Source organism: Mirounga angustirostris, unplaced genomic scaffold (genome assembly GCF_029215605.1).
Source record: "Mirounga angustirostris isolate CCGP_5_RB_7025 unplaced genomic scaffold, mMirAng1.0.hap1 SCAF_5, whole genome shotgun sequence".
Taxonomy (NCBI): Eukaryota; Metazoa; Chordata; class Mammalia; order Carnivora; family Phocidae; genus Mirounga; species Mirounga angustirostris.
Window position 1 is genome coordinate 120831013 of NW_026991713.1, and position 25661 is coordinate 120856673.

The window sequence follows — 25661 nt, forward strand, 5'->3', positions numbered from 1 at the left end:
AACTATCTAAATAAAATCAACCTTCTAGTGATTATCCATAAGCAACTTATTTTGAAAAGTGCTGAATATTAGGTCAATATTATTAAATCAATCCCAAGTTCTTTGACATTTGATTTTATGCTCAATATTAATGAAAACCTTTGGGTTTCCTAAGAAAGCATAACTTAATTTAGTTGCTAAAGATATCATTTTGGCCTGTGTGTATGCCTTAGAATTAAAACCTTAGTCCTTCATGTTCTCAACAACCATATGACCCTTGTGGTTTGATATATACAGTCCTCCAGGAGGGTAAATGGGCAGGACGACATGTATGTGCTATGCATCATACCGAGACAGAATCAGAAACTCGAAAAAAAAAATTGGGTTGGGTCTGGAATTTTTTAATTTGTGTTACCAGAATTAATAAAAAGTGCCCATGTGTCAAAGGTAGGAAGAAAATATTAAAACCACTGAGAGCCAGTTTTGCAGAATATTTATATTTCACTTGGCTCAGATAATACCCCTAGCAGGGACAGAATCAGGTAGCCTGCTTGAGAAGAGAGAAATTGTGTTATTATCATAATTGCCTGCCCCCAGATCCTGGAATATCAAGTTTCTTGAAATATAAAGTTCCACAGGTTGAATGTGGGATAGAACATGGTCAGTCCGGGAGGTGAGCACTAGTCTCATCCTAATCTTTTCCACCAAATAAGCTTTGTAAAATGGCCCCACAAAGTGGTACGTGGTACTCCCAGGAGTTTTACAGTTGCAAGGACCTTGGTCTCAAAGTGTTGGGGGTACAGGAACCACCACGCTCATTCTGACGTTGATGTGGCAGTTGATGCTGCTTCTGTTCGCTGAGAAGCTGGATAGTTTCAACAGTGGGAGAATGGCAGACAAATGGCTTCATAGCTGACTGCAACATTTGGAGCAATCCTCCCTGCAGACAGCACGGCATTGGAAAGCACAGCATATGCTCTGACACCAGATCATTGGTGGTAAAGCCTAGCTGCGTTCCTTACCAACCATGTGACCCTAGACAGATTACATAAATCCCAGGGCTTCCACTGCCTCGGGTGTAAAACGGGATTATAATAGTACTTTTTCAAAGCAGTACTTTCTTTAAAGATTAAATGAGATAACATACAAAACCCTTAGAAAAATACCTGGTATACAGAAACAGCCCAATCATTTCTAGATAATTTTATCATTATTAGCAACTACCTGGGAAGGTTCTAAGAATAATTTAAAGCAAAACATAAATCACATAATCAGAAGTGTTAAATTTTATGTCTACTAATTTGAGAAGCTGGTTTGCTAAGGATATGCCTTTTTCCTTTCTTTAGTCAAGAATTTCAAGAGGCTTGGAAGAATTTGTTCATGAGATTTTTCAAAAAACTATATCTAGTTTATGAGCAACACGTTAAAATCTCTCGCTTCTCTTTTAAAGGAGATAAAACTTGCAGCCTCGAAAAGCACAGATCTTAAGTGTACAATATAACACATTTTAATAATTTCCATGTCCCCAGAAAGTTCCCTTTTCCCCTTTCTAGTCAATTCTAATCACATCACACCCCACCCCATGATGGGCACCCACTAAGCTGATTTCTGTTATAGTAGATCAGTTTCGCCTGTATTGAATTTCATACAAACTGAATCATACTGTCTGTACTCTGTAGTGCCTGGCTCTTTTTACCTAACATGATGTTTTTAAGATGTATCTGTATCATTGCATGTATCACTGGTTTGTTCTTTATTTGTGCTAAATAGTAGTCCACTGTATGAATACTCAATTTGTTTATTTTTCTATTGCCAAACATCTGGACTGTTTTCAGTTATTGGCAATGATGAATAAAGTTGCTATAAATATTCTTGTAAATATTTTTGTGGATATGTTTTCTCTTGGATAAATACATAGAAGTGGAATTTCTGGATCAAAAGGAAGATGTATGTTTAGCTTTTATAGAACTGTCACTTTTCCAAAGGGATTGTACTATACCACACTGATTAGCAATGTAAAAGACTTCTGGTGCACCATATCATCATCAGTATTAGTGTTCTGTCTTTTTAGTTTTAGATTTTGACATGGGTGTAAAATGGTACCTCATTGAGGCTCTTGCTTTTTTAAAAAGTTAGTCTGATAATCTATGCTTTTTTATTATTATTATGTTAATCACCACATTGGAGTGTTTATTCTATTTACATTTAGTACAATTATTGGTAGGGCTGGATTTGATTTTTTTTCTATTTTTCTTCTTTGTGTCCATCCATTATGTGATCCATTTCTCCTCCTCTCTTGTCTTCTTCAACCTAAACAAATATTTCTTAGAATTCCATTTAAATTTAGCTCTACATTTTTTGTACATTTTCTTTAGTGATTGTTGAACTTAATGTTAATATATGTTAAAGTCACTTTTTATCAAACAAATTGTTAATTCATTATTGTAACTGAAATAATAACATTTGGTCATAGAAACTTACAGCACTATTATGAATCAATGTTAAATAAGGACTCCTGTCCTTACTACCCACGGTACATTTAAAATCTTAACACGGTATTACTTAAGCTAGAATAAAACTGAGGTGAAAATTAGTCTTAATGGAATAGTAAGTAATTGAAAATCTACCTGTGAAAAAGATTAAAATAAATTTACTATCTAATGGATTAAACTACTTTAATCATTAAGTCTTTTTAAAAATAGCATATCTTTTCTCTCCATCTGTCTTCTTTTCTGCCTCCCTCCCTTCCTTCTCCTTCCTCCCTCCCTCCCTTCCTTCCCTCCTTCCTTCTTCAACTAGATCAGCATATTACATGAGAAATAAGCTTTGGCAATTGAGGCACACATGAAAAAGTTTAGTATTTAAGTCACAAAACCTTAAGGACGGTCGCCAAGGTTAGTGGGCTCCAAATACTCTTTGGCAGGCCCTTTACACATTAATAGAAGGCCTCTTGTTCCATTCCCCTTGAAATGTTTTATGGGTTCTCTCAACTCCTAGACACCATACTCTGACCTCTCACACTTACTCTCCCCATACTACTTTTTCTCCTACTACACTGAAAAAGCAGGAAGCTCAGATGAAATTCCCTCAACTTCTCCCTCCCACCTATCTCCTCTCATCCATGTTGACTGACCCATTCCTACTTGTTGATATATGAAAACACTCTTGGTCATCTTTTAATTCCTTTCTTTAGGTCTTCTTTGTACTCAACATCTATAACATGTAAATAGCTCCTAGAATAAAATGACATCATTAACAACAGAAATCACTACTTTCCTCTTCACTGAACATTTTGAAAAAGTAGCCTGTCCCTGTTGACTTCAATTTCCTTTTTGCCCATGGACTTCTCAAATTCTATCTGGGAATTGTATTACTGTGGAGTGTAGAACTGTCCAACAAATGCTAACATATTACCTAAATTAATGGTCACTTTTCTATTTTTTTTACCTTTCCTTGTTTCTCTCTCTCCCTTCCTTCCTTCCTTTCTTTCTTCCTCTTTTTTTCTTTCTTCCTTCCTTCCTCCCTTTCTTTCTTTCTTTCTCTTTCTTTCTTTCTTTCTTTCTTTCTTTCTTTCTTTCTTTCTTTCTTTCTTTTCTTTCTTTCTTTCTCTCTCTCTCTCTCTCTCAGCCTGTCTATAGCATTGACATTGTTTACTTCTTCCTCCTTAAAATGTTCTTCTCTTTGGTTTCTGTGATAGCAAAATATACTAGTTTTCTTGCTACCTCTTTAACTCTCTGCAGTTTTCTAAACAAAACTTAGTGTTCTCCATTTAGTTCTGTGCTCTTCTCATTTTTATACAATCCTTCTGTGATCTCATTCTCTCATAACTTCAACTGTCATTTCTATGCTGATGATGCCTAAATTTATATCTTTTGCTTGTATTTCTCAAGTAAATTTCAGATTTGCATCGAAAAATTCCAACTGGACATCTTCATTTGGATGGTCCACAGATACTTCAAAGTCAGTAAGGTCAAATTAAATTCATTGCCTCCCCCCACAACCTGTCCTCTTCTGGTAACCCGTGTCAAACAGTATCATCACACATCCAGATAACTAAGCTCAAGTCCTGTCAGCCATCTTGGTCAATTTCTATCACATAAATCACACATCCAATCAGATATTAGTTATGTAGTTTCACTTCATTAAAAAGTACTTTTCATGTCCAGTTTCTCTTCTTTATTCCTACTGTCAGCCACTACTCTGGCCTCTCAGCCTTTCTTTTATGGATTGCTAGTACAATCTCTTAAGTAGTTTTCCTGGCCTCAGGCTTACTCCTTTCCCCTCTGTTCCCCACAATCCCTCAAGAATGACCTACTAAACATGTAAAACTTTTCATGGCACTCTCCTGTCTAAATGATGTCAATGGCTCCCAGTGTCTTTGGATAAAGTTAATAAACTCCCTTGCCTGGCATAAAAGGCTATGAGTGCTAAAGCCCCTACTTATCTCTCAACCTCACCATCCACCACCACCTGTGTACATCTTTACTCTAGCCAAATAAAATGTGGTGACTCTTTGGTTACCCAAATGGATCTTGATGTCTCAGGCTACTGAACCTCTGTCTTTGCTGGTCCCTCCACTGAAATGTCATTCTTCTGTTCCTTTTCTGCACAAATCCTATGTATACTTCAAAACTTAGATCGAGTATCTCTTCTGAGAATCTTTCTTATTATTTCAGTTTTGTTTAGATGACTTTTCTCTGCCTTCATAGTTTTTCCTGAGTCTATCATTGTACTTTTCACACCACATTTAATTATTGGTTAGTTTCTTTATGTCATCCCACTAGTACACTTGTTTCACTTGTTTCTTTATGGCAGGTAGCAGCCCTTGTTTACCTTTGTATCTCCATCATTTACCAATGGGCCAGGCATATAGTGGTGTAAGAAATGTTTCCTCAATAAATGAAATCAAGTCTAATTAAATCAACATAAAATTTAATTTTCTAGTGACGTGTATATTATTTTAACAGCACAAGGCAATTAACTATGATCACTAGATATGTCATACTAAAAAATTATAATAACTTTACACATGTTTGCCCCAGGAAGGGTAACAAGAAATATTGGGTAGCAAAAAAAATTGCTCCTGAGGCCTCTCATAAATCACAGGTTCCAAAATATAATGGTATATGGGAGTTTATTTCTTCTAACAGGAGATTCCCAAGGCTAGGTATCTGACAAAAAGAGGGCAGATAGAAAATTATTTAGGAGATGAGCACAGAAAAGAAGGGAGGTATTGATCAGAGAGAGATATGTAGTAAAACATTTTGCCAATGGCAAATGGAAAGTGTATCTGGAGCTACCTCTTGAAATCCATGTATGTGTGTGTTTCCTGAGAGGTTCTGTTACAACATTTTGTTCTACATCCTATCATCAGCACAAACTCTATAATTCTTACCTACAAATCAACATAAAGGGGAAAAACTATATTCCAAAGTGATTTTCTCTTTCTTTTCCTATGCTGGATAATGATTTTTTTAAAACTATTAGATTGAACAATGAGATTGCAATTTTTGTAGGTCAAATTTGGTAAAAAAAAAAACCCCCAAAACAAAAAACCAGCAATTTCATATGGTTCAATGAAATACAGAAAGTGTAATAATGGTCTTTACTAAAATAATTTTGCAATAACTAAAATGGACTAATTTTCTATTAATGACATAACAGACATAATACTTTAGGGTCCCCTATCTCTGCTGAGCAAGATGCGTTCTTTATATGGAGACAGAGATAATTTGTTGTTGTCATCAATTAATATGTTGTTTTATGGGAGTCATGAGGTACAGGTGAGGACCAATGCATAGATTCAGAGTAAGACATGTCATTCTTGTTTGGGGGACTCTGGCATAAAGAAATCAAGAATTTACTCAACTCCTGATACTCAAAGTGTGGTCTGTGAACTGGCAGTGTCTGCATAGTTTGAGAGCTTGTTGTAAATGCAATGCCAAGGTTTGGGTTCTATCCTAAAATGCCTATAGCAAAGAATGCATTTTACAAGATTCCCTCTTCACCCAGTGATTCTGATGCACCTTATTATTTATGAAGCATTGCATCAGACCACTTGCTCACAACTCAACTTTACATGGGATCACCTGTGGGGTTAAAACATATGGATGCCTGAGTCCCAGCTCCAGAGGTTCAGATTTAATTAGTGGGAAGAGCAGTCTGACCACTGAGGTTTTTATAAGCTGGAGTAATAGAATTAGATGAGAATAACCAGGTGATTCTAATGTATAGAAAAAGTTGGGAACCACTACTCTGGATGAAATTTTAGGAGAGAAATTCTTAATCCTAGGGGATATTCAAAAATCACATTCTGCAGCATGAGACATTTTCACAATTATGGCATACATATGCTTAGAATAAAGTTAGTGCTACCATGAAAAGTAGCCAAACAAAGCAAAGGATAAAACCAAATGTCAGGATACTTTATAGTTTTTAGAAACAGAAAGTGAAATATATTCAATAGCCCATCAAAAGGAAATAACAGTTTCCCTTTCCTTACAGCTGTGACCTATGTGAAAGAAGTAGATGAAAAAAAATAGCAAGGGAAGGTGGGAGGAAAAATGAAAGATATGTTACTTTGATGATTTATGTATTAAAGTCAAAAAACAATTTGAATGATAAATGAAACATTAGACACTTGCTCTGTCACTACAGACTAGGTAATAAAAATATAACCTTAGAAGTATTCTAGTGAAAAAACCGGAATAATGTTCTAACATTTATCTTTGGATGAAGAATCTCAGGATATGTTCAGAAATAAAAAACTAAACACAGCAGAATCAGAATTTAGACCCACTATTCCATAGTAGCTCATTCAAAGTATATCTGTATTTGATCCTGGAAATCAACCACTTTGCAGATTTGTACCTCAGAATTAACTTGATCATGTTCTGCAAACTGCTTAATGTAGCTATTTCAGCATCTCTTTGATGGTGACACACCTTCTGACTCAAGAAAGCAGCCTTTCAGAAACCAGGTGTAGCAAAATTCCTAGCAATAAGAAGAAATGACAAGCACAGTGCCACCTGCATAATACATCAATGCTCTCTGGAGTGCTGTTACTTTAACTATTATTAGCAATTAAGAACTCATATGCAAATATGTTTTTAAAAAGACACTTCACTTTATCAAAAAGAAGAGCATTTGGAGGAACCAAGAGCAAATGTAGTTTTGGTACTTTGATCAATCTCAGTCAACACATTTTTTTTTTTAAGAGAGGGGGAGAATGGCAGAGGGAGAGGGAGGAGAGAATCTTAAGCAGGCTCCACCATCAGCATGGACCCCCAATGTGACCTGAACTCATGACCTGAGCTGAAATCAAGAGTTGGATGCTTAACCGACTGAACCACCCAGGTGCCCCTTAGTCAACATATTTTTAATAATAAAATCAAATCACAGGATTTTAGAGCTTAAAATAATTTTAACGTCTGCAGTGTAGCAGAATGGCACAATTCAATTGCCCAGTTGAGCTGAATCTGGTTGAAGATTTTACTTCTTAATTAAAGGACCTTGCCATTGATTCAACTTGCAAACCTCTTTTCAGCTCTGGACATAATTTTATCCGGGTCACATCTTGAAGACATTTACATTTCTGTTTAGGTGGTGAGTGTCATTAGGAAGCAACCCAATCAAATGCCAAAGAAGGCATTTAATAGTTGTACCTACTATAATATATAGCTAGGTCATTCCTTAGAAATGTAACTCCTCTAGTAAGCTTCTGCCAGGATTTGAAAACCCAAAGAAGTTGTGATTTTAAATGTTTATAATCACTACCCACAGAAATACATATATTTAAAAAAACACATTCTAGAAACCCCTTCATGGCGAATTAAACCTGAATTTCCAGAGAAACCAAGAAGTTTGAAAGAATTTTAAATTAGATTTTGAACATAGACACACAGCTGCCTGTAGTTTGGAGAACATATGCCCATGATCCAGACCACTACTCAGTTCCACAGGAGAATCAGCCCATTGTGATTTTCATAGAAAGGATAAAATGGAAACTACTGTGTCATTACACAGGAAAAGAAAATTTCATTTCCCAACACTTAAAAGTATCGTCAGTTGTTATAGCAAGGAAAAATAATAGTGTAGGAATATGTGGCATTTCCTACTGGAAGTTTGATGTAGGAGACCTGTGTTGGAAGAACACAGTAATACTGAGAGGTTGTGAGGACTTGGAATCTGTATTAGGGAATTTGTATTATTAAATAGAGTCACACACCAGGTCTGCCACATACTAGCCAGATAACCTAACCTTTCTGTACCTTCATTTCCTCAGCTATAAAATGAGAATAAGAACAGGACCAACCCACGGGGATGTGGCATGAACTAAATGAGGTAACGCATGACAGTATTTAGAATGGTGCCGGGAACATAGTAAACACTCAGCACAGATTTTGTTTTCCTCTTCTTTTTCTTTTTCTCCTCCAACTATTTGGAGACAGTTGTAGAGATGGAGATAAAATGCTATCTTTATATTGGCTCTTCTTAGTCTTTGTATTCCACCATTCCACAATCAATCAATGCTATACCTCACTAAGGGGGCCTGCATTCCGTAGCTATCATTCTCTTTGTTTAGATTTGTCTAAACGTTTTTGTCTCCAGATTATTCATAGGTCTTAGGATTTCCACTCAACCCTTAAGGCAAATAAAACTTCTCCAATCCAGAAACTAGCCTGAAACTTCCAGAAGCTCTACCAGTCCTACTCTAAAGGCAGCAGGAAACTTAAATCACAACTGAAGATTCATCAAGAGTGACTTAGCTGGCTGTAACTCAGTTTGGGTCCTGTGAATGAGGAGCCCTGTGGTGAGCCTTTGGTGCCCAGTTGCTCAGAAGCATTTTCTACTCTCATGTCAAAGATGAAGGAAAATCTCCTGGAAAGTGAATGTATAATCATGTCAGCTGTGGATGCCACTAGAAAATTGACTATTTCAACCCAGAGCAATGTCCCAGAAAGACTCAGAGCTAAGGTAATCCAATATCTAAAGGCAGCATCATTAGCTTCTAGCTACATATTGACTATTTTGAAAAAACGTCACCCTCTTTTTCAGGAACATACAGACCTCTAAATTAAAATGCCTTTAGAAACAGCCAATTAAATGAAATTAAATCAAGAAATAGAATGTGCTAAATTTCTTTGCAACAATACATAGCAATTTACAAAAATTTATTAGCTTGCTTTTTTTTTAAAAAAAATTCTCAATAAATGTGAGAAAACATTTACATTAGGCATCCTTTTTCATTATTAGCTCCATCTTGCAAAAATGTTTACCTGGATGGGGAAGGGGAAAACAATTCTGAATTCTGTTTTCAACATGTTTAATCAACTAATCAAGTTAGATTTAAATTGGCGATCCTCCCTACATCTTCAAATTCCATAAGATAAAAAACAATGAAAGCATGCTATTTTAATGAAGGTGTTATAAAAAGTAATGTGTAATTTCCCTTAAGCACTGTTTTGAAGGAACATTTATCTTGATACTGGTCAGGTTGGTCTGCTCTAACTGTACTTTCAGAAAAAGTGCTTTATAAACAACGCTAGACATGAAAAGAGTTCCAGTATATAGACAGTTTCAAAGTCTTATTGTGATATTTTGGAATTCTGAGGGATACATGCTGCATGTCAATGATCATCTGAAAATCCGACAGTCAACTTCTCTAGTATAACAAAAAAGAAAAAAATGTCTTCCATTTACATCAGGCATTTACTTCACTTGATTTCTCAACATCATAAGGTAGTTCTAATGCACTGCAGTAAGAAAATCTTCAATGTTTCAGATTCCTTGCTGCACTAAACAAAACTAAGGATCTTCCTTGGGGTAATTGGTAATATTCTAGGGAACTATTTCCCAAAGTGTATTTCACAAAACGTTAAATTCATGAGATGCAAATTATAGAAAAGTTTTATGACCAAATTGTGGAGAAATGCCAGATCCAATATTTTATTGCCAACTTGAAATTTCTTTAGAATACATGCTCCTTGAAAGCAGGGAATTTGGCTAAGTCTTGTTCACTTGTCATGGCCCCAAGCCTGTAACAGTGCTCTGCACTTAGCAGGCATTCAGCAGGAATTAATGAGTGAATAAACAAATGAACATTAAAAGCTTTGAACAGCTTTCTAGCAAAGAAACTTTAATTTTCTTTCATCCAGAATATCTCATACTATTTAATCACAGGAATCCTTTTTTTTTCTGTTAGCATTACAGAATATTTGTTTTAAATATTTAGAACACTAAAAAAAAGATAAAAGAAAGCATAGAAATGAAACCACTACCCATATTAAGATTTAAATGTAACAAATACAACAGAAGCCTCTTGGGAAGCTCTCTTCCATTTCATTCATGTCATACTACCCTTTTTTAAAATAAGGTAACACCAGGGAGGAGCAAGATGGCAGAGGAGTAGGAGACCTAAATTTCATCTGGTCCCAGGAATTCAGCTAGATAGGGATCAAACCATTCTGAACACCTACAAATTTAATAGGAGATCGAAGAAAAGAATAGCAGCAACTCTGAACAGAAAAGTGACCACTTTCTGGAAGGTAGGACGTATGGAGAAGTGAATCCGAGGCAATATTCGGAAGGACAGACCATGGGGGAGGGACCTCCGTCAGCTGCTACTGGAAAGTGATAGAGCAGTGGAGCACAAAATTGGAACTTTTAGAAGACAGCTCCACTGAGAGATGTCGATCCAGTGGCTAAGCGGGGGGGTGGAACCCTCGCTGGGACAGTGTGGTCTCAGGACCCTCAGGGTCACAGAAAGACAAGGGGTGCCTGAGTGCGGCAGAGCTCCCAGGTATCGAGCGGGGAAGCCGGCTGCAGAGAAAGAGCCAAGGAGTGGGCTCTCAGCTCAGGGTTGCCATAAACTGTGATCTGCAGCACAGCTGGACCACTGCTCTTCCAGCAGGGACCCAACAAGTGGAAGTTCCGGGGAGACTCCCCTTCCTCCCCTGGGAGGAGCCGCGCGGGAGCTCACCACAGGGATCTGCAGGGTTTGGAGATAGAAACGCTAGGTCACAGCCGGGTGAGCACGGAGTGCGGCCAGAGACAGGGTAGACGGGAGTGATTGACTGCTTTTCTCTGGGGGCTCACTGAGGAGTGGGGCGCCGAGTTCTCAGCTCCTCCAGGGCAGAGATTTGGAGGCCATTTTCACTCTCGTCCTCCAAAGCTGTATGGAAAGCTTGCAGGGAACAAAAACTCCCAGGAGCAAAACCGAGCAGATTACTTAGCCCCCGGCAAGGGCGGGCAATTCCGCCTCCAGCAAAGACATTTGAGAACCATGGCAACAGGCCCCTCCCCGAGAAGATCAGCAAGAACAGCCAGACAAGCCCAAGCTTAAGCATCAATGAGAATAGCAGAACTCCAGCACTAGGGGAATACTGCACATAGAAGTCATGGCTTTTTTCCCATGATTCTTTAGTGTTTTAAAGTTAATTTTTTTTAATTTTCTTTTTTTCCCCCTTTTTCAACCAACATCTTATCAATCCCTTTTTAAAAAATCTTTTTTATTTTTCATTTTTAGAGTCATATTCTATCCCTTCATAGTAGTTAACCTTATTTTTGGTATATATATACGTTTTCCCTCTTTAAAATTTTGGGATACAGTTTCTTCTAACAGACCAAAATATACCCTAAATCTCTAGTGTATGGCTTTGTTCTAGTCTCCTGCCTGATCACATTCTCTCCCCCCCCTTTTTTTAATTCCCCTTCTTTCTTTTTTCAACCAACTTATCTTATCAATTTCTTTTATAAAATCTTTTATAATTTTAATCTTTACAGTTATATTCCATTCCTTCATTGTATTTACTCTTATTTTTGTACATATATAAGTTTTTCTTTCTTTAAAATTTTGGGAAGCAGTTTCTTCTAACAGACCAAAATACACCCAAAATCTAGTGTGTGGCACTGATCTATGCACCAGCCTGATCATACTTGATCATATTCTTTTTTTTAAATCTTTTCCTTTTTCTTTCCTTCCCTTTCTTTTCCCCTGGTTTCAGTTCTCTTCTGATTTGTTTAGTGTATATTTTTCTGGGGTCGTTGTTACCCTGTTAGCATTTTGTTCTCTCATTCATCTATTGTCCTCTGGACAAAATGACAAGATGGAAAAACTCACCTCAAAAAAAAAGAACAAGAGGCAGTACCGACTGCCAGGGACCTAATCAATAAGGACATTAGTAAGATGTTGGAACTAGAATTCAGAATGATGATTTTAAAGATGCTAGCTGGGCTTGAAGAAAGCATGGAAGATATTAGAGGAACCCTCTCTGGAGATATAAAAGAACTAAAATCTAACCAAGTTGAAATCAAAAAGACTATTAATGAGGTGCAATAAAAAATGGAAGCTCTAACTGCTAGGATAAATGAGGCAGAAGAGAGAATCAGTGATATAGAAGACCAAATGATGGAAAATAAAGAAGCTGAGAAAAAGAGAGATAAACAACTACTGTATCATGAGGGCAGAATTCGAGAGATAAGCGATACCATAAGACAAAACAATATTAGAATAATTGGGATCCCAGAAGAAGAAGAAGAAAGAGAGGGGCAGAAAGTTTAATGGAGCAAATTATAGCAGAGAACTTCCCTAATTTGGGGAAGGAAACAGGCATCAAAATCCAGGAGGCACAGAGAACCCACCTCAAAGTCAATAAAAATAGATCAACACACCGACATATAATAGTAAAACTTACAAGTCTCAGAGACAAAGAGAAAATCCTGAAAGCAGCTCAGGAGAAGAGATCTGTAACCTACAATGGAGGAAACATTAGATTGGCAACAGACATATCCACAGAGACCTGGCAGGCCAGAAATGACTGGCATAATATATTCAGAGCACTAAATGAGAAAAATATGCAGCCAAGAATACTATATCCAGCTAGGCTGTCATTGAAAATCGGAGCGATAAAAAGCTTCCAGGACAAACAAAAACTAAAGGAATTTGCAAACACGAAACCAGCCCTACAAGAAATACTGAAAGGGGTCCTCTAAGAAAAGAGAGAGCCTAAAAGTAACATAGACCAGAAAGGAATACAGACAATATACAGTAACAGTCACCTTACAGGCAATACAATGGCACTAAATTCATATCTTCCAATAGTTACCCTGAATGTAAATGGGCTAAATGCCCCAATCAAAAAACACAGGCTATCAGATTGGGTAAAAAAACAAGACCCATCAACATGCTGTCTGAAAGAGACTCATTTTAGACCCAAAGACACCTCCAGATTGAAAGTGAGGGGATGGAAAACCATTTACCATGCTAATGGACACCAAAAGAAAGCTGGGGTGGCAATCCTTAGATCAGACAAATTAGATTTTAAACCAAAGACTATAATAAGAGATGAGGAATGACCTATATAACATTTAAAGGGTCTATCCAACAAGAAGATCTAACAATTGTAAATATCTATGCCCCTAACATGGGAGCAGCCAATTATATAGGCCAATTAATAACAAAATCAAAGAAGCACATTGACAACAATACAATAATAGTAGGGGACTTTAACAGCCCCCTCATTGAAATGGACAAATCATCTAAGCAAAAGATCAACAAGGAAATAAAGACTTTAAATGACACACTGGACCAAATGGACTTCACAGATATATTCAGAACATTCCATCCCAAAGCAACAGAATACACATTCTTCTCTAGTGCCCACGGAACATTTTCCAGAATAGATCATATCCTAGGTCACAAATCAGGTCTCAACCGGTACCAAAAGATTGGGATCATTCCCTGCCTATTTTCAGACCACAATGCTTTGAAACTAGAACTCAATCACAAGAGGAAAGTTGGAAAGAGCTCAAGTCCATGGAGGCTAAAGAGCATCCTACTAAAGAATGAATGGGTCAACCAGGAAATTAAAGAAGAATTAAAAAAATTCATGGAAACCAATGAAAATGAAAACACAACTGTTCAAAATCTTTGGGATGCAGCAAAGGCAGTCCTAAGAGGAAAGTATATAGCAATACAAGCCTTCCTCAAGAAACAAGAAAAGTCTCAAATACACAACCTAACCCTACACCTAAAGGAGCTGGAGAAAGAACAGCAAATAAAGCCTAAACCCAGCAGGAGAAGAGAAATAATAAAGATCAGAGCAGAAATCAATGAAATAGAAACCAAAAGAACAGTAGAACAGATCAACGTAACTAGGAGCTGGTTCTTGAAAGAATTAATAAGATTGATAAACCCCTGCCCAGACTTATGAAAAAGAAAAGAGAAAGGACCCAAATAAATAAAATCATGAATGAAAGAGGAGAGATCACAACCAACACCAAAGAAATACAAACAATTATAGGAACATATTATGAGCAACTGTATGCCAGCAAATTAGATAATCTGGAAGAAATGGATGCATTCCTAGAGATATATCAACCACCAAAACTGAACCAGGAAGAAATAGAAAACCTGAACAGACCCATAACAACTAAGGAAATTGAAGCAGTCATCAAAAATCTCCCAACAAACAAGAGCCCAGGGCCAGATGGCTTCCCCGGGGAATTCTACCAAACATTTCAAGAAGAATTAATACCTATTCTTCTGAAACTGTTCCAAAAAATAGAAATGGAAGGAAAACTTCCAAACTCATTTTATGAGGCCACCATTACCTTGATCCCAAAATCAGACAAAGACCCCATCAAAAAGGAGAATTACAGACCAATATCCCTGATGAACACAGATGCAAAAATTCTCACCAAAATACTAGCCAATAAGATCCAACAGTACAATAAAAGGATTATTCACCATGACCAAGTGGGTTTTATTCCTGGGCTGCACGGTTGGTTCAACATCTGCAAATCAATCAATGTGATATAATACATTAAGAAAAGAGAGAACAAGAACCATATGATCCTCTCAGTAGATGCCGAAAAAGCATTTGACAAAGTACACCATCCTTTCTTGATCAAAACTCTTCAGAGTATAGGGATAGAGGGTACAAACCTCAATATCATAATAGCCATCTATGAAAAACCCACAGCAAATATCATTCTCAATGGGGAAAAACTGAGAGCTTCCCCCTCAAGTCAGGAACACGGCAGGGATGTCCACTATCACCACTGCTATTCAACATAATACTAGAAGTCCTAGCCACAGCAATCAGACAACAAAAACAAATAAAAGGCATGAGAATCAGCAAAGAAGTCAAACTCTCACTCTTTGCAGATGATATAATACTTTATGTGGAAAACCCAAAAGACTCCACCCCCAAACTGCTAGAACTCATACAAGAATTCAGTAAAGTGGCAGGATATAAAATCAATGCACAGAAATCAGTGGAATTCCTATACACCAACAACAAGACAGAACAAAGAGAAATTAAGGAGTTGATCCCATTTACAATGGCACCCCAAACCATAAGATACCTAAAAATAAATCTAACCAAAGAGGCAAAGAATCTGTACTCAGAAAACTAGAAAATACTCATGAAAGAAATCGAGGAAGACACAAAGAAATGGAAAAATGTTCCATGCTCATGGATTGGGAGAACAAATATGGTGAAGATGTCAATGCTACCTAGAGCAATCTACACATTTAATGCAATCCCTATCAAAATACCAGTAACTTTTTCAAAGAAATGGAACAAATAATCCTAAAATTTGTATGGAACCAGAGAAGACCCCAAATAGCGAGAGGAATGTTGAAAAAGAAAAGCAAAGCTGGTGGCATCACAATTCTGGACTTCAAGCTCTATTAAAAAAGCTGTAATCATCAAGACAGTATGGTACTGGCACAAAAACAGACACATAGATCAATGGAATGGAACAGAGAGCCCAGAAATGGACCCTCAACTCTATGGTAAACTAATCTTCAACAAAGCAGGAGAGAATGTCCAGTGGAAAAAAGACAGTCTCTTCAACAAATGGTGTTGGGAAAATTGGACAGCCACATGCAGAAGAATGAAACTGGACCATTTCCTTACACCACACACAAAAATAGACTCCAAATGGTTGAAAGACCTAAATGTGAGACAGGAGTCCATCAAAATCCTAAAGGAGAACACAGGCAGCAACCTCTTCGACCTTAGCCGCAGCAACTTCTTCCTAGAAACATTGCCAAAGGCAAGGGAAGCAAGGGCAAAAATGAACTACTAGGACTTCATCAAGATAAAAAGCTTTTGCACAGCAAAAGAAACAGTCAACAAAACCAAAAGACAACGGACAGAATGGGAGAAGATATTTGCAAATGACATATCAGATAAAGGGCTAGTATCCAACATCTATAAAGAACTTATCAGACTCAACACCCAAAGAACAAATAATCCAATCAAGAAATGGGCAGAACACACGAACAGACATTTTTCCAAAGAAGACATCCAAATGGCCAACAGACACATGAAAAAGTGCTCAACATCACTCAGCATCAGGGAAATCCAAATCAAAACCTCAATGAGATACCACCTCACACCAGTCAGAATGGCTAAAATTAACAAGTCAGGAAACGACAGATGTTGGCGTGGGTGTGGAGAAAGGGGAACCCTCCTACACTGTTGGTGGGAATGCAAGCTGGTGCAGCCACTCTGGAAAACAGTATGGAGGTTCCTCAAAAAGTTGAAAATAGAGCTGCCCTACGACCCAGCAATTGCACTACTGGGTATTCACCCCAAGGATACAAATGTAGGGATCTGAAGGGGTACGTGCACCCCGATGTTTATAGCAGCAATGTTCACAATAGCCAAACTATGGAAAGAGCCGAGATGTCCATCAACAGATGAATGGATAAAGAAGATGTATATATATATAATGGACTATTATGCAGCCATCAAAAGGAATGAAATCTTGCCATTTGCAATGACGTGGATAGAACCCGAGGGTGTTATGCTGAGCGAAATAAGTCATTCAGAGAAAGACATGTATCATATGACCTCACTGATATGAGGAATTCTTAATCTCAGGAAACAGACTGAGGGTTGCTGGAGTGGTGGAGGGTGGGAGGGAGGGGATGGCTGGGTGATGGGACATTGGGGAGGGTATGTGCTATGGTGAGCACTGTGAATTGTATAAGACTGTTGAATCAGAGACCTGTACCTCTGAAACAAATAATACATTGTATGTTAAAAAAAAAAAGGTAGTAGGAAGGGAGAAATGAAGGGGGGGAAATCAGAAGGGGAGATAAACCATTAGAGACTATGTACTCTGAGAAACAAACTGAGGGTTCTAGAGGGGAGGGGCGTGGGGGGATGGGTTGGCCTGGTGATGGGTATTAAAGAGGGCACGTACTGAATGGAGCACTGGGTGTTATACGCAATGAATCATGGAACACTACATCAAAAACTAATAATGTAATGTATGGTGATTAACATAACATAATAAAAAAAAAGTAACAGGAAAGTAAAAAAAAAAAAAACAACTTTGCAGATCAACCAATAAATAAATAAATAAATAAAATAAGGTAAGACCAACTTGAAGACTTATGTTCACATGAAACTAAGTAGCATCCTGCTCTGAGAAATTCTAAACTGGGGGATTGTTAAAGTACCTATAAATGCTAAGATTTTAACTTATTTCTAGCTTGTATAATGTTGCAAATGGTCATCTGTAAAGCTATCCATTCACAGCTTTAATACAATAATAAGTAAGGAATGAATGAAATAAAACACTATGGTACAAACCCAAGAGAATGGGTAATTGATATAATAATGATTATGTGAAGAGGCTAAGCAGCTTATCTTTCAAATGGATTGATATGAAATTTAAAGATGCATACGTCTTATCATACAGTCAGCTAAGAAAACAAAGTATTTGTTACTTAACCTAGACTGAGTAAATTAGACAGTATTCTCTTCAATTGCTAAAAGAAAAAAAATCCCTAACAATGTATACATTGGATTTTGACTTACTTACAAAATCAGCCGGGGCTGCAAAAGTAAAACTCTGTGTAGATCAGTATCACAGGGTGCCACGTTTACATAAAAGAGGCTGCTAAGAAGAGGAGCACCTCCCCTTCTTGAGCTGAATAAATAGTTACTGATAAAAAAAAATCTCTTTTATCAAGATCCAGGAAACTATGATAGCGAAGCACATATGAGCTAAAATAGTTTAATAGAAAAAGAATTATTTTTAAAATTTTAGGCAATATCTTTCACAGTCTTCCTTCAGTAAAACTTTTCTTCCTCAAATTTTCAAGGACCATTCATTACAGATATCACTAAATTGTGTTAGAAAAATGTGAAGTATGTAACTACCTAAATGTTCTTTTTGTATGTCTAATTTTTGTCCCTTGCTTCACATAAAAGATAAAAAGGCCTATAAAGTATATTTCTATATTGATCTAGTTCTTAATTTTATTTATAAAGAATGTTGAGTAGTCAACTTAGGGGGGGAAACCCATTTGAAACCAATACCTGCACCATGCAGATACCCTATATACAATTAAACCAAAGAATAGTGCAAAAAAGAAGAGAAAGATGTGTGGATAAATTTTCACTTTATAATTGCTCATTGGTGTCCTGTAGTTTTCATAGGCAAACATGTGGATTAGAATTTCATTCTGCTATTGAAACCATTTTGATTTTCAAGCCCAACAATAAATTCTTCCCACGTTAAATACTAACAGAGACTGAAATATAACTTCACTCTATATTAGAAGCCCACATATTCTTTCTCATATTTAAATGAATGAAATGAATAAGTATCTAAAGATATTTATAAAAGAAAAATATCAATTCCTACCTCCATTATCTTTTAGATGTAGTGCTATCTTGGTATCATCTGGAAGAGAAATTCAAAGTTATTGTAACAAAAAAAAATTAATGGTGCATAAATCTGATGACCAGTAATGGTCTACTAATGCCTTAATTATAACATGAATAGATTTCAAAATCTTACTCAGTTAATTTCTAGTGCAATGAGAGCAAAGTGCTAGTTTACATAGGTACTACTAAAATTGTTTACTAAGATTGCAAGATCAAAACTTTAGTAAAGTATTATAAGATTCTTAAGATCTTGAGAAAAGTACACTGTTATAATTTTAACTTAAAATGAACTTATTTTTAATTTTTGAAAATGACTTATTGCAATTAGACTCTATAGTGATGGCCTTCATTATTCATTTTAAAAAATCAAGATGAGGAAATTCTAAATTAATTGGAAAAGTAAAGATCTGTCAATATTTATGAATTTAACTTCAAAAGTTAAATGCCATTGCTAATAAATATGACCAAAATCATAAATGAAAAGATCTTGCCCATAATGAATAAAATAAACAAATGAACATGCCTTTTTTTTTCTTATTTCAGTGGTTATATTTTATTCTAAAGAGTAGGATTCAAACTGAAGTAATATTTTCACTGGGTAGGATTCAAACTACAGAAATATTCCACAGGCTATAAAACAACACAAAATAATATGGATTAAAATACAACATTGGTTTTAAAAGTGATAAAATGTATTTAACAGCTGTCCTCATCTCATTTTATAACTTTACAGTTAACTTTTTCTAAAAGATATATTTATTTATTTTAGAGAGAGAGCATGAGTAGGGGGGAGGGGCAGAGGGAGAGAGAAAGAGAATCTCCAGCAGACTCCACAATGAGCATGGAGCCTGACTTGGGGCTTGATCCCATGACCCTGAGATCATGACCTGAGCTGAAATCAAGAGTTGGACGCTCAACCAACTGAGCCACCCAGGCGCCCCTCAAGTTAATTTTTAATGTCCAATTAAATTTCAATTAAAAGCAAAAGTTTCAAGTTTAATTTATTGTTCAAATGAAAGCAAGGTTGATGACCATAAATAAGTATGACCATTTTTTCCCCCCAAAGCTCACTCTTGGCCAACTAATCTCACATTTGTCCCTAGTGGTACCATTCAGAATATATGGTTATATTTTGGCTGATATACGTTCTTCCCCCAATGAGTTGTGCCCATGAATCAATATTCTCTAGTACTTTTGTCTTCCCTGGCAGAGGAAATGGTTTCCAAGACAATTTCTGTGACACACAGTGGCCCTCTATAGATTATAGACCAACATATCTTATTGTCTGTATTTAGATAAATATAAGAACTGCATATAAGTAGAATTATCTATTTTCTCTATATGCATTTTGCCTTTCTCTTCCGTGACTGAAATGTTGAATTCAGTTACAACAAAATTTAGCAATATAAAAGAAAGTCTATATTTCTGTTTTAGGGAGGACAAATAGCCAGAATCATTAGTAAAAGCTAAATCTTAATAAAAGACACTGTACATTAAAAGAATCCCAACACATATTTTTATTCCATAATAATTTTGTCTTTTCCCCTTTAGAAATCCTTTAGAAATCCAGTTTGTCAAAGGATAACTTTCCCTCTACAGAGCTACTCCAGTTCATGTCAACACAGTGACTTTCCCTTCTTTCAGAGAAAAAGCAAGAATATCTAGAGTACCTTCTGTGGGCAGGCTGGTGGGCAGCTGGGATGTCACTGCTCTTCTGGTGGTTGTTAAGACCCTGAATTTTGTGGTTGTTGCTTGTACAGTTGTGGTGGTTTGAGAAGAACTTTCCATTGGCTCCGTGTTCTCACACATCTTCTCTTTGGACTAATAAGAGAAACAAATGGGTAAACAATTTAACAGCGATTGATTGTACATGCATTTAAAAAAATCACATCAAAGAAGAAGAATCTGTTATTTTTGTATAGGACATTATTTGTGGGTTATAAGAATTTACAAAGTATACAAAATAGATGAGAAAAAATTGGATGTAGCAAAGCATTTCCACCTTTAGATATTTGGATTTCATCATTTCTGCAGTTAACCTTTCATATTACTCTTTATCTTGCCCTAAATTTTATATCGATTTATTTATAAGAGACATGATGTCAAGAGGGAGAAGTTCATACAAGAAGAAAAACGTGTGCAAAAAGATAAGATTTAAAACATGGTTAGGTATGTGGAGAAAGAATGCATTTCAAACCGATTATGCTAAATGCTCCATATGACTTTATTATTTCAAAAATAATCCACCACAGGTTGAGAGAATATTTAAAATTTTTTTTTCTTTTATGAAATATTGAAAGCCACCCAAGCAAAAGATTGAATGACCCTCCTGTAATCACTTAGCCTATCTCTCCCTAGCAGAGCTAGACTGAAGAGACCAGGAAAAGATGCATATTTTGTTTTTTATTTATAGTCCACAAAAATAAATCCTATGACCTTCACCAGCAACAATCTCCAACACCCAAACTTTTATGGTTTAGAAGCTGGTGTTTATCCCCACCTCTTTGTTCTTCAAAGGACTCCATCCCTCTGGTAGGTCTTAAGTAAGGGATAGCTAGTCTGTACCTGGGCGGTACTCCTGCTTTTGAAAAGTATTATTATTAAATAAATTCCTTTCTGAAACTTCTCTTGTCATAAATGAAGTACAACGCACTTATTACTAGTTCAGCAAGAGCTCCTCAGATGGCTTCCTTTTTCACTAAGGGGATATGATACAGGTTTCTTCCCCACTTCAACTCCCAATATCCTAGGGGAACAAAGGTTCCCACATTTTCTCAGCCCAATGGCCTAATGATCTCCTTGCTGACTCCACAACAGTTATCACCCCCGCAGCCTGGACCTCACAGGCAGTTGGAGATACCTTTGTTCTGAGATCATAGTTGTCCTCTTTTCAGTCTTTCCATGTATCTTTTCAGTCAGATTCTGTTTCTCCTTTGACAACGCAGAAAGCCCAAGTACAATATTTTTCTCCCTTCAATCCCCCTTTCCCCCATCACTTCAACCTTTCTTTCCAATTCCTTCAAATATCTTGCCCTGTTTTGTTTGTTTTTCCACCTTTTCAGGAAATCCCCAATACCAAATGAAGTAAAAAAGCCCGTCTTTTCCCTGCCCTGTAACAAAGCTAGGAGAAGCTGGAGAACAATCACACAGCCCCCGACTGGGAGCTCCATACATTTACCTCCTGTGGCCTCAGCAGGCCTTCCGTGCTGCTTGGCAACACTCCTCTCCCACCATCCTCCATATCAGTTTCAAACCTCTCCACTCTACTGAAAACTATAATCCCAAAATGCCTCTCCCAATCTTACCCCATGGGCTCACCTTTTATTTCCTTGATAAGAGTCATCAGCAAGAATTCTCTACATTTCTTTACAAATCAGCATTCTTGCTTGATTCTGTATGGACTTATCCCTCTTTATTTCTGTAATCATGGATGGGCCCCAGTATTTATAGCTATTCTCTCAACCTCTACTCTGGCCCAACTCAACCCACTTTTTCAGGTATCGTAAACTTGCTCATTTAATACATCCCTTTTCTTCAAAATGTTTTCAATCTCAGGTTTTCCACTGCCTTGTTCCCATTAGCACTTAAACACACTCAATCATGTCCAGTCTTATTTTAAACACTCAGTCCTCCTTCTTTTCCACAATGCATCCTGACATTCCCCTACTTTTCCTTCCATTCAGTCATACTTCCATTCAGTCAGAGATTGGTCTGCCTTGGTCTTCACAGACTCCCACTTTCCCCACCTATGGAATTCTTGTTGTTATCCATTACAAGTTAATTGAAATTTCTTATGCTGGTGGTTCTAATATCTTCTTATGCACAAAATCGTCTATATTCTCCATAACTCACAGCATGGGGCAGAGCTGTCCACTTTCCAGTTTTGGGTTCTGTGACACACTCTCTCACCAATTTTCTGATAGCTTTCTACAACTCCTTTATTTCCTGTTATGTGTTGGTAGTTCTTATAGATCTTTCTTGACTAATCTTTTTGCTATATGCATTCTCACTAGCAATTTCCACCATAGCCATGATTTCAATTCACATCTTCATGTCGATTTACATAAATCGATAGCAACAATACACATCTCTCTCATGGATTTCTGACCCAAATATCCATCTATTGACTTAACTTATGCATGTGGGTGTCACAGACATCTCAAACGCAGTAAGTCTCAAATGGAACTCCTCACATATTATTCTCCTCCTGAGTTTCTATTGTCAAAGACCAGTTTTAGCAAACAGCTTAATGTTGAACCTAACATCCTGGACTTGTTTAGCTTATAGCAGTAAAGGCAGATTAAAGACTCTAAATGTGCCTCCTTCGGCAAAACAAGTAGATTCTGGATAAAATATGAATTTTAATTTTTTTTAAAGATTTTATTTATTTATTTAAGAGAGAGAGAGAGAGCACAAGAGGGGGGTAGGGTCAGAGGGAGAAGCAGACTCCCCGCCGAGCAGGGAGCCCCATGTGGAACTCGATCCTGGGACTCTGGGATCATGACCTGAGCCGAAGGCAGTTGCTTAACCAACTGAGCCACCCAGGCACCCAAAATATGAATTTTAAAGCATTACTAGAATTTGCAGGAAGCAAAGAAAATCTCCAACGGCACCTTTCTATTGTCTCTCCCCCAAAACAAAACAAAGCAAAAGCTGTGTGCTGTGGAGTAGGAGTCATATACATTAAACCAGGTAAAAACCCAGGATTTGCCCAGAGGGCAAGGAATGTTAAAAATCAATATTTCTTCAAGGACATCAAGCCTTGTGCCAGCAGTAGATGGGGAGATAAACCTAAACCTCTCCTCTCCATATGAAATAGGGACATATGGTATCCCCTAAAATTCTCAGTTTCTCATCATCAAATTCTTTGGTGGAAAGTACCATCTACTTAGGTCCTTGGGATTCCCATGGAATAGGATCAAATAAAAACGCAATTCTAATTAAAGGACACAAAAAGAAACACAAAAAGAAAAAGAACACTGACAAAGTCAGCAAAAACAATGAACAACATATTTAAACTACCAAAATCTTTAGATATTGTGACCATCCAATGTAAGATACACAAAAAAGTTATATACGAAATATTTAAAGAAATGAAAGGTAAAATTTAAAAATGAACTAGTAACCCAGACTACAAAAATGTCTTGGCAGATTATTTAATAAAGTGTAAAATTTAAATTTTAGAAATGAAAAGTACACTTTTTGAAATTACTACTTCAATGGATATGTTAAATCGTGGATTAAATGAGGTAAAGACAGAATTAATAAACTGGCAAATTGATCTGAAGAAACTCCCCAGGATGAAACACAGAGAAATAAGAAGATAGATGATATAAAAGAGGACTTTCACAGTCCTCATTTCCATTCAGCAGCCTATCTACTGATCCTTCCCCTACCCCCTCTGTGGTCACCATTACCCTACCCACTGATGCAGGCCAGATCATCAGCATCATTGACCTGGGTTTTAACTATAGTCAACTTCTTGGCTTCTTGCCTCATAACCTATTATTCACCCATAGCCAAGGTGATTCTTCCAAAAGGCCCTGATTAAAAGCCTTTCCCTTGCCTTTATTTTTTTTTTAATTAAGGTATAATATATACACATAGCAGTATATTAGTTTCAGGTGTATGACATAATGATTTGATATTTTTTATACATTGCAAAATGATCTCCACAATAAGTCTACTTTACATCTGTCACCATACATAATTGCAAAAAGTTTTTTTTTGTTGTTGTGATGAGAATTTTTAAGATTTACTCTCAGCAATTTTCAAATATGCAACACAGTATTATTAACTACAGTCACCATGCTGTATGTTACATCCTCAGGACTTATTTATTTTATAACTGGAAATTTGTCCCTTTTGAGCTCCTTCTGCAATCTCACCCACCCTAACCACCCATCTGTTCTCTATCCATGAATTTTGGTTTTGGTTTTGGTTGTTGTTTTGCTTAGATTCCACATATAAGTGAGATCATACAGTTTTTGTCTTTTCTGTCTGACTTATTTTATGCAGCATAATGCCCTCAAGATTCATCCATATTGTGACAAATGGCAAGATTTCCTTCTTTTTATGGCTAAATAATGTTCCAGTGTGTGTGTGTGTGTGTGTGTGTGTACATTCATATATATACACCACATTTTCTTTATCCATTCACCCATCAATGGACACTTAGGTTATTTCCATATCTTGGCTATTGTGAATAATGCTGCAATGAACATGGAGGTGCTGTTATCTTTTTGAGTGAGTGTTTCATTTTCTTTGGCTAAATACCCAGAAGTGGAACTGCTGGATCATATGGTAGTTCGATTTTTAATTTTTCGAGGAAACTCCATTCTTCCCTTGTCTTTAGGATGAAGCCCAAACTCCTTCAACTTGTCACGTTTGGGGCTCTGTTCACCTCACCAATCTCAGTTCTTACCACTTCTCTTCTCAGCTCCAGTTGCCCTTCAGTCATCATCTCAAATATCTCCTCCTCAAGCAAACCTTCCCGTATGCTACTTAACAAGACAACATCCTTATCGTTACTCTCTGCTCATGTCCTTCTCTAAATGCAGTCCTTTGTTCAGTGGTCTAGCTACCTGCTGGACACAATTACTCCATTTTTACATTATCCGTGCTTAGAATAATACATAGTAAGTGTCTATATTAGGATTTGCACTTATGGAGTAAATTCATCTCACAGGATCAGAAAGAAAATTTAACTCTAGTTTTAGGCACAGAGGATGTACAGGAGTTGGTGACTTTATTTTAATAGAAGGATAGAATTGCTCACCACAAAGTCACTAATATTGATAATTTAATTACATAATTAAAAGGAAACACTGAATATTGAAGATACTTGACTCTGAGCTCCTTGGGAATAGGGGGTAATTTTTTTTTTTTTTTACATTTTTGTAATTTCAGTGGTTGGCACATTCCACAGAACATGATAAACTCTCCACAAATAAATTTAGGAGGGTTTAAAATATGATGGCTTCT

The 25661-nt window shown here is 36.8% G+C and overlaps 1 protein-coding gene across 1 annotated transcript in view; it reads right to left on the bottom strand.

Moving 5' to 3' along the window:
- The window catches only part of PLXDC2 (plexin domain containing 2), a 457639-nt gene that overhangs the window by 56625 nt on the left and 375353 nt on the right, over positions 1-25661 (bottom strand). Inside the window, exons 12-13 of the mRNA XM_045874316.3 lie at positions 20348-20498; positions 18655-18693 (exon numbers count right to left, since the gene is read on the bottom strand). Coding sequence (XP_045730272.1) covers positions 18655-18693; positions 20348-20498 — 190 coding nt within the window. The remainder of the gene's footprint in view (positions 1-18654; positions 18694-20347; positions 20499-25661) is intronic.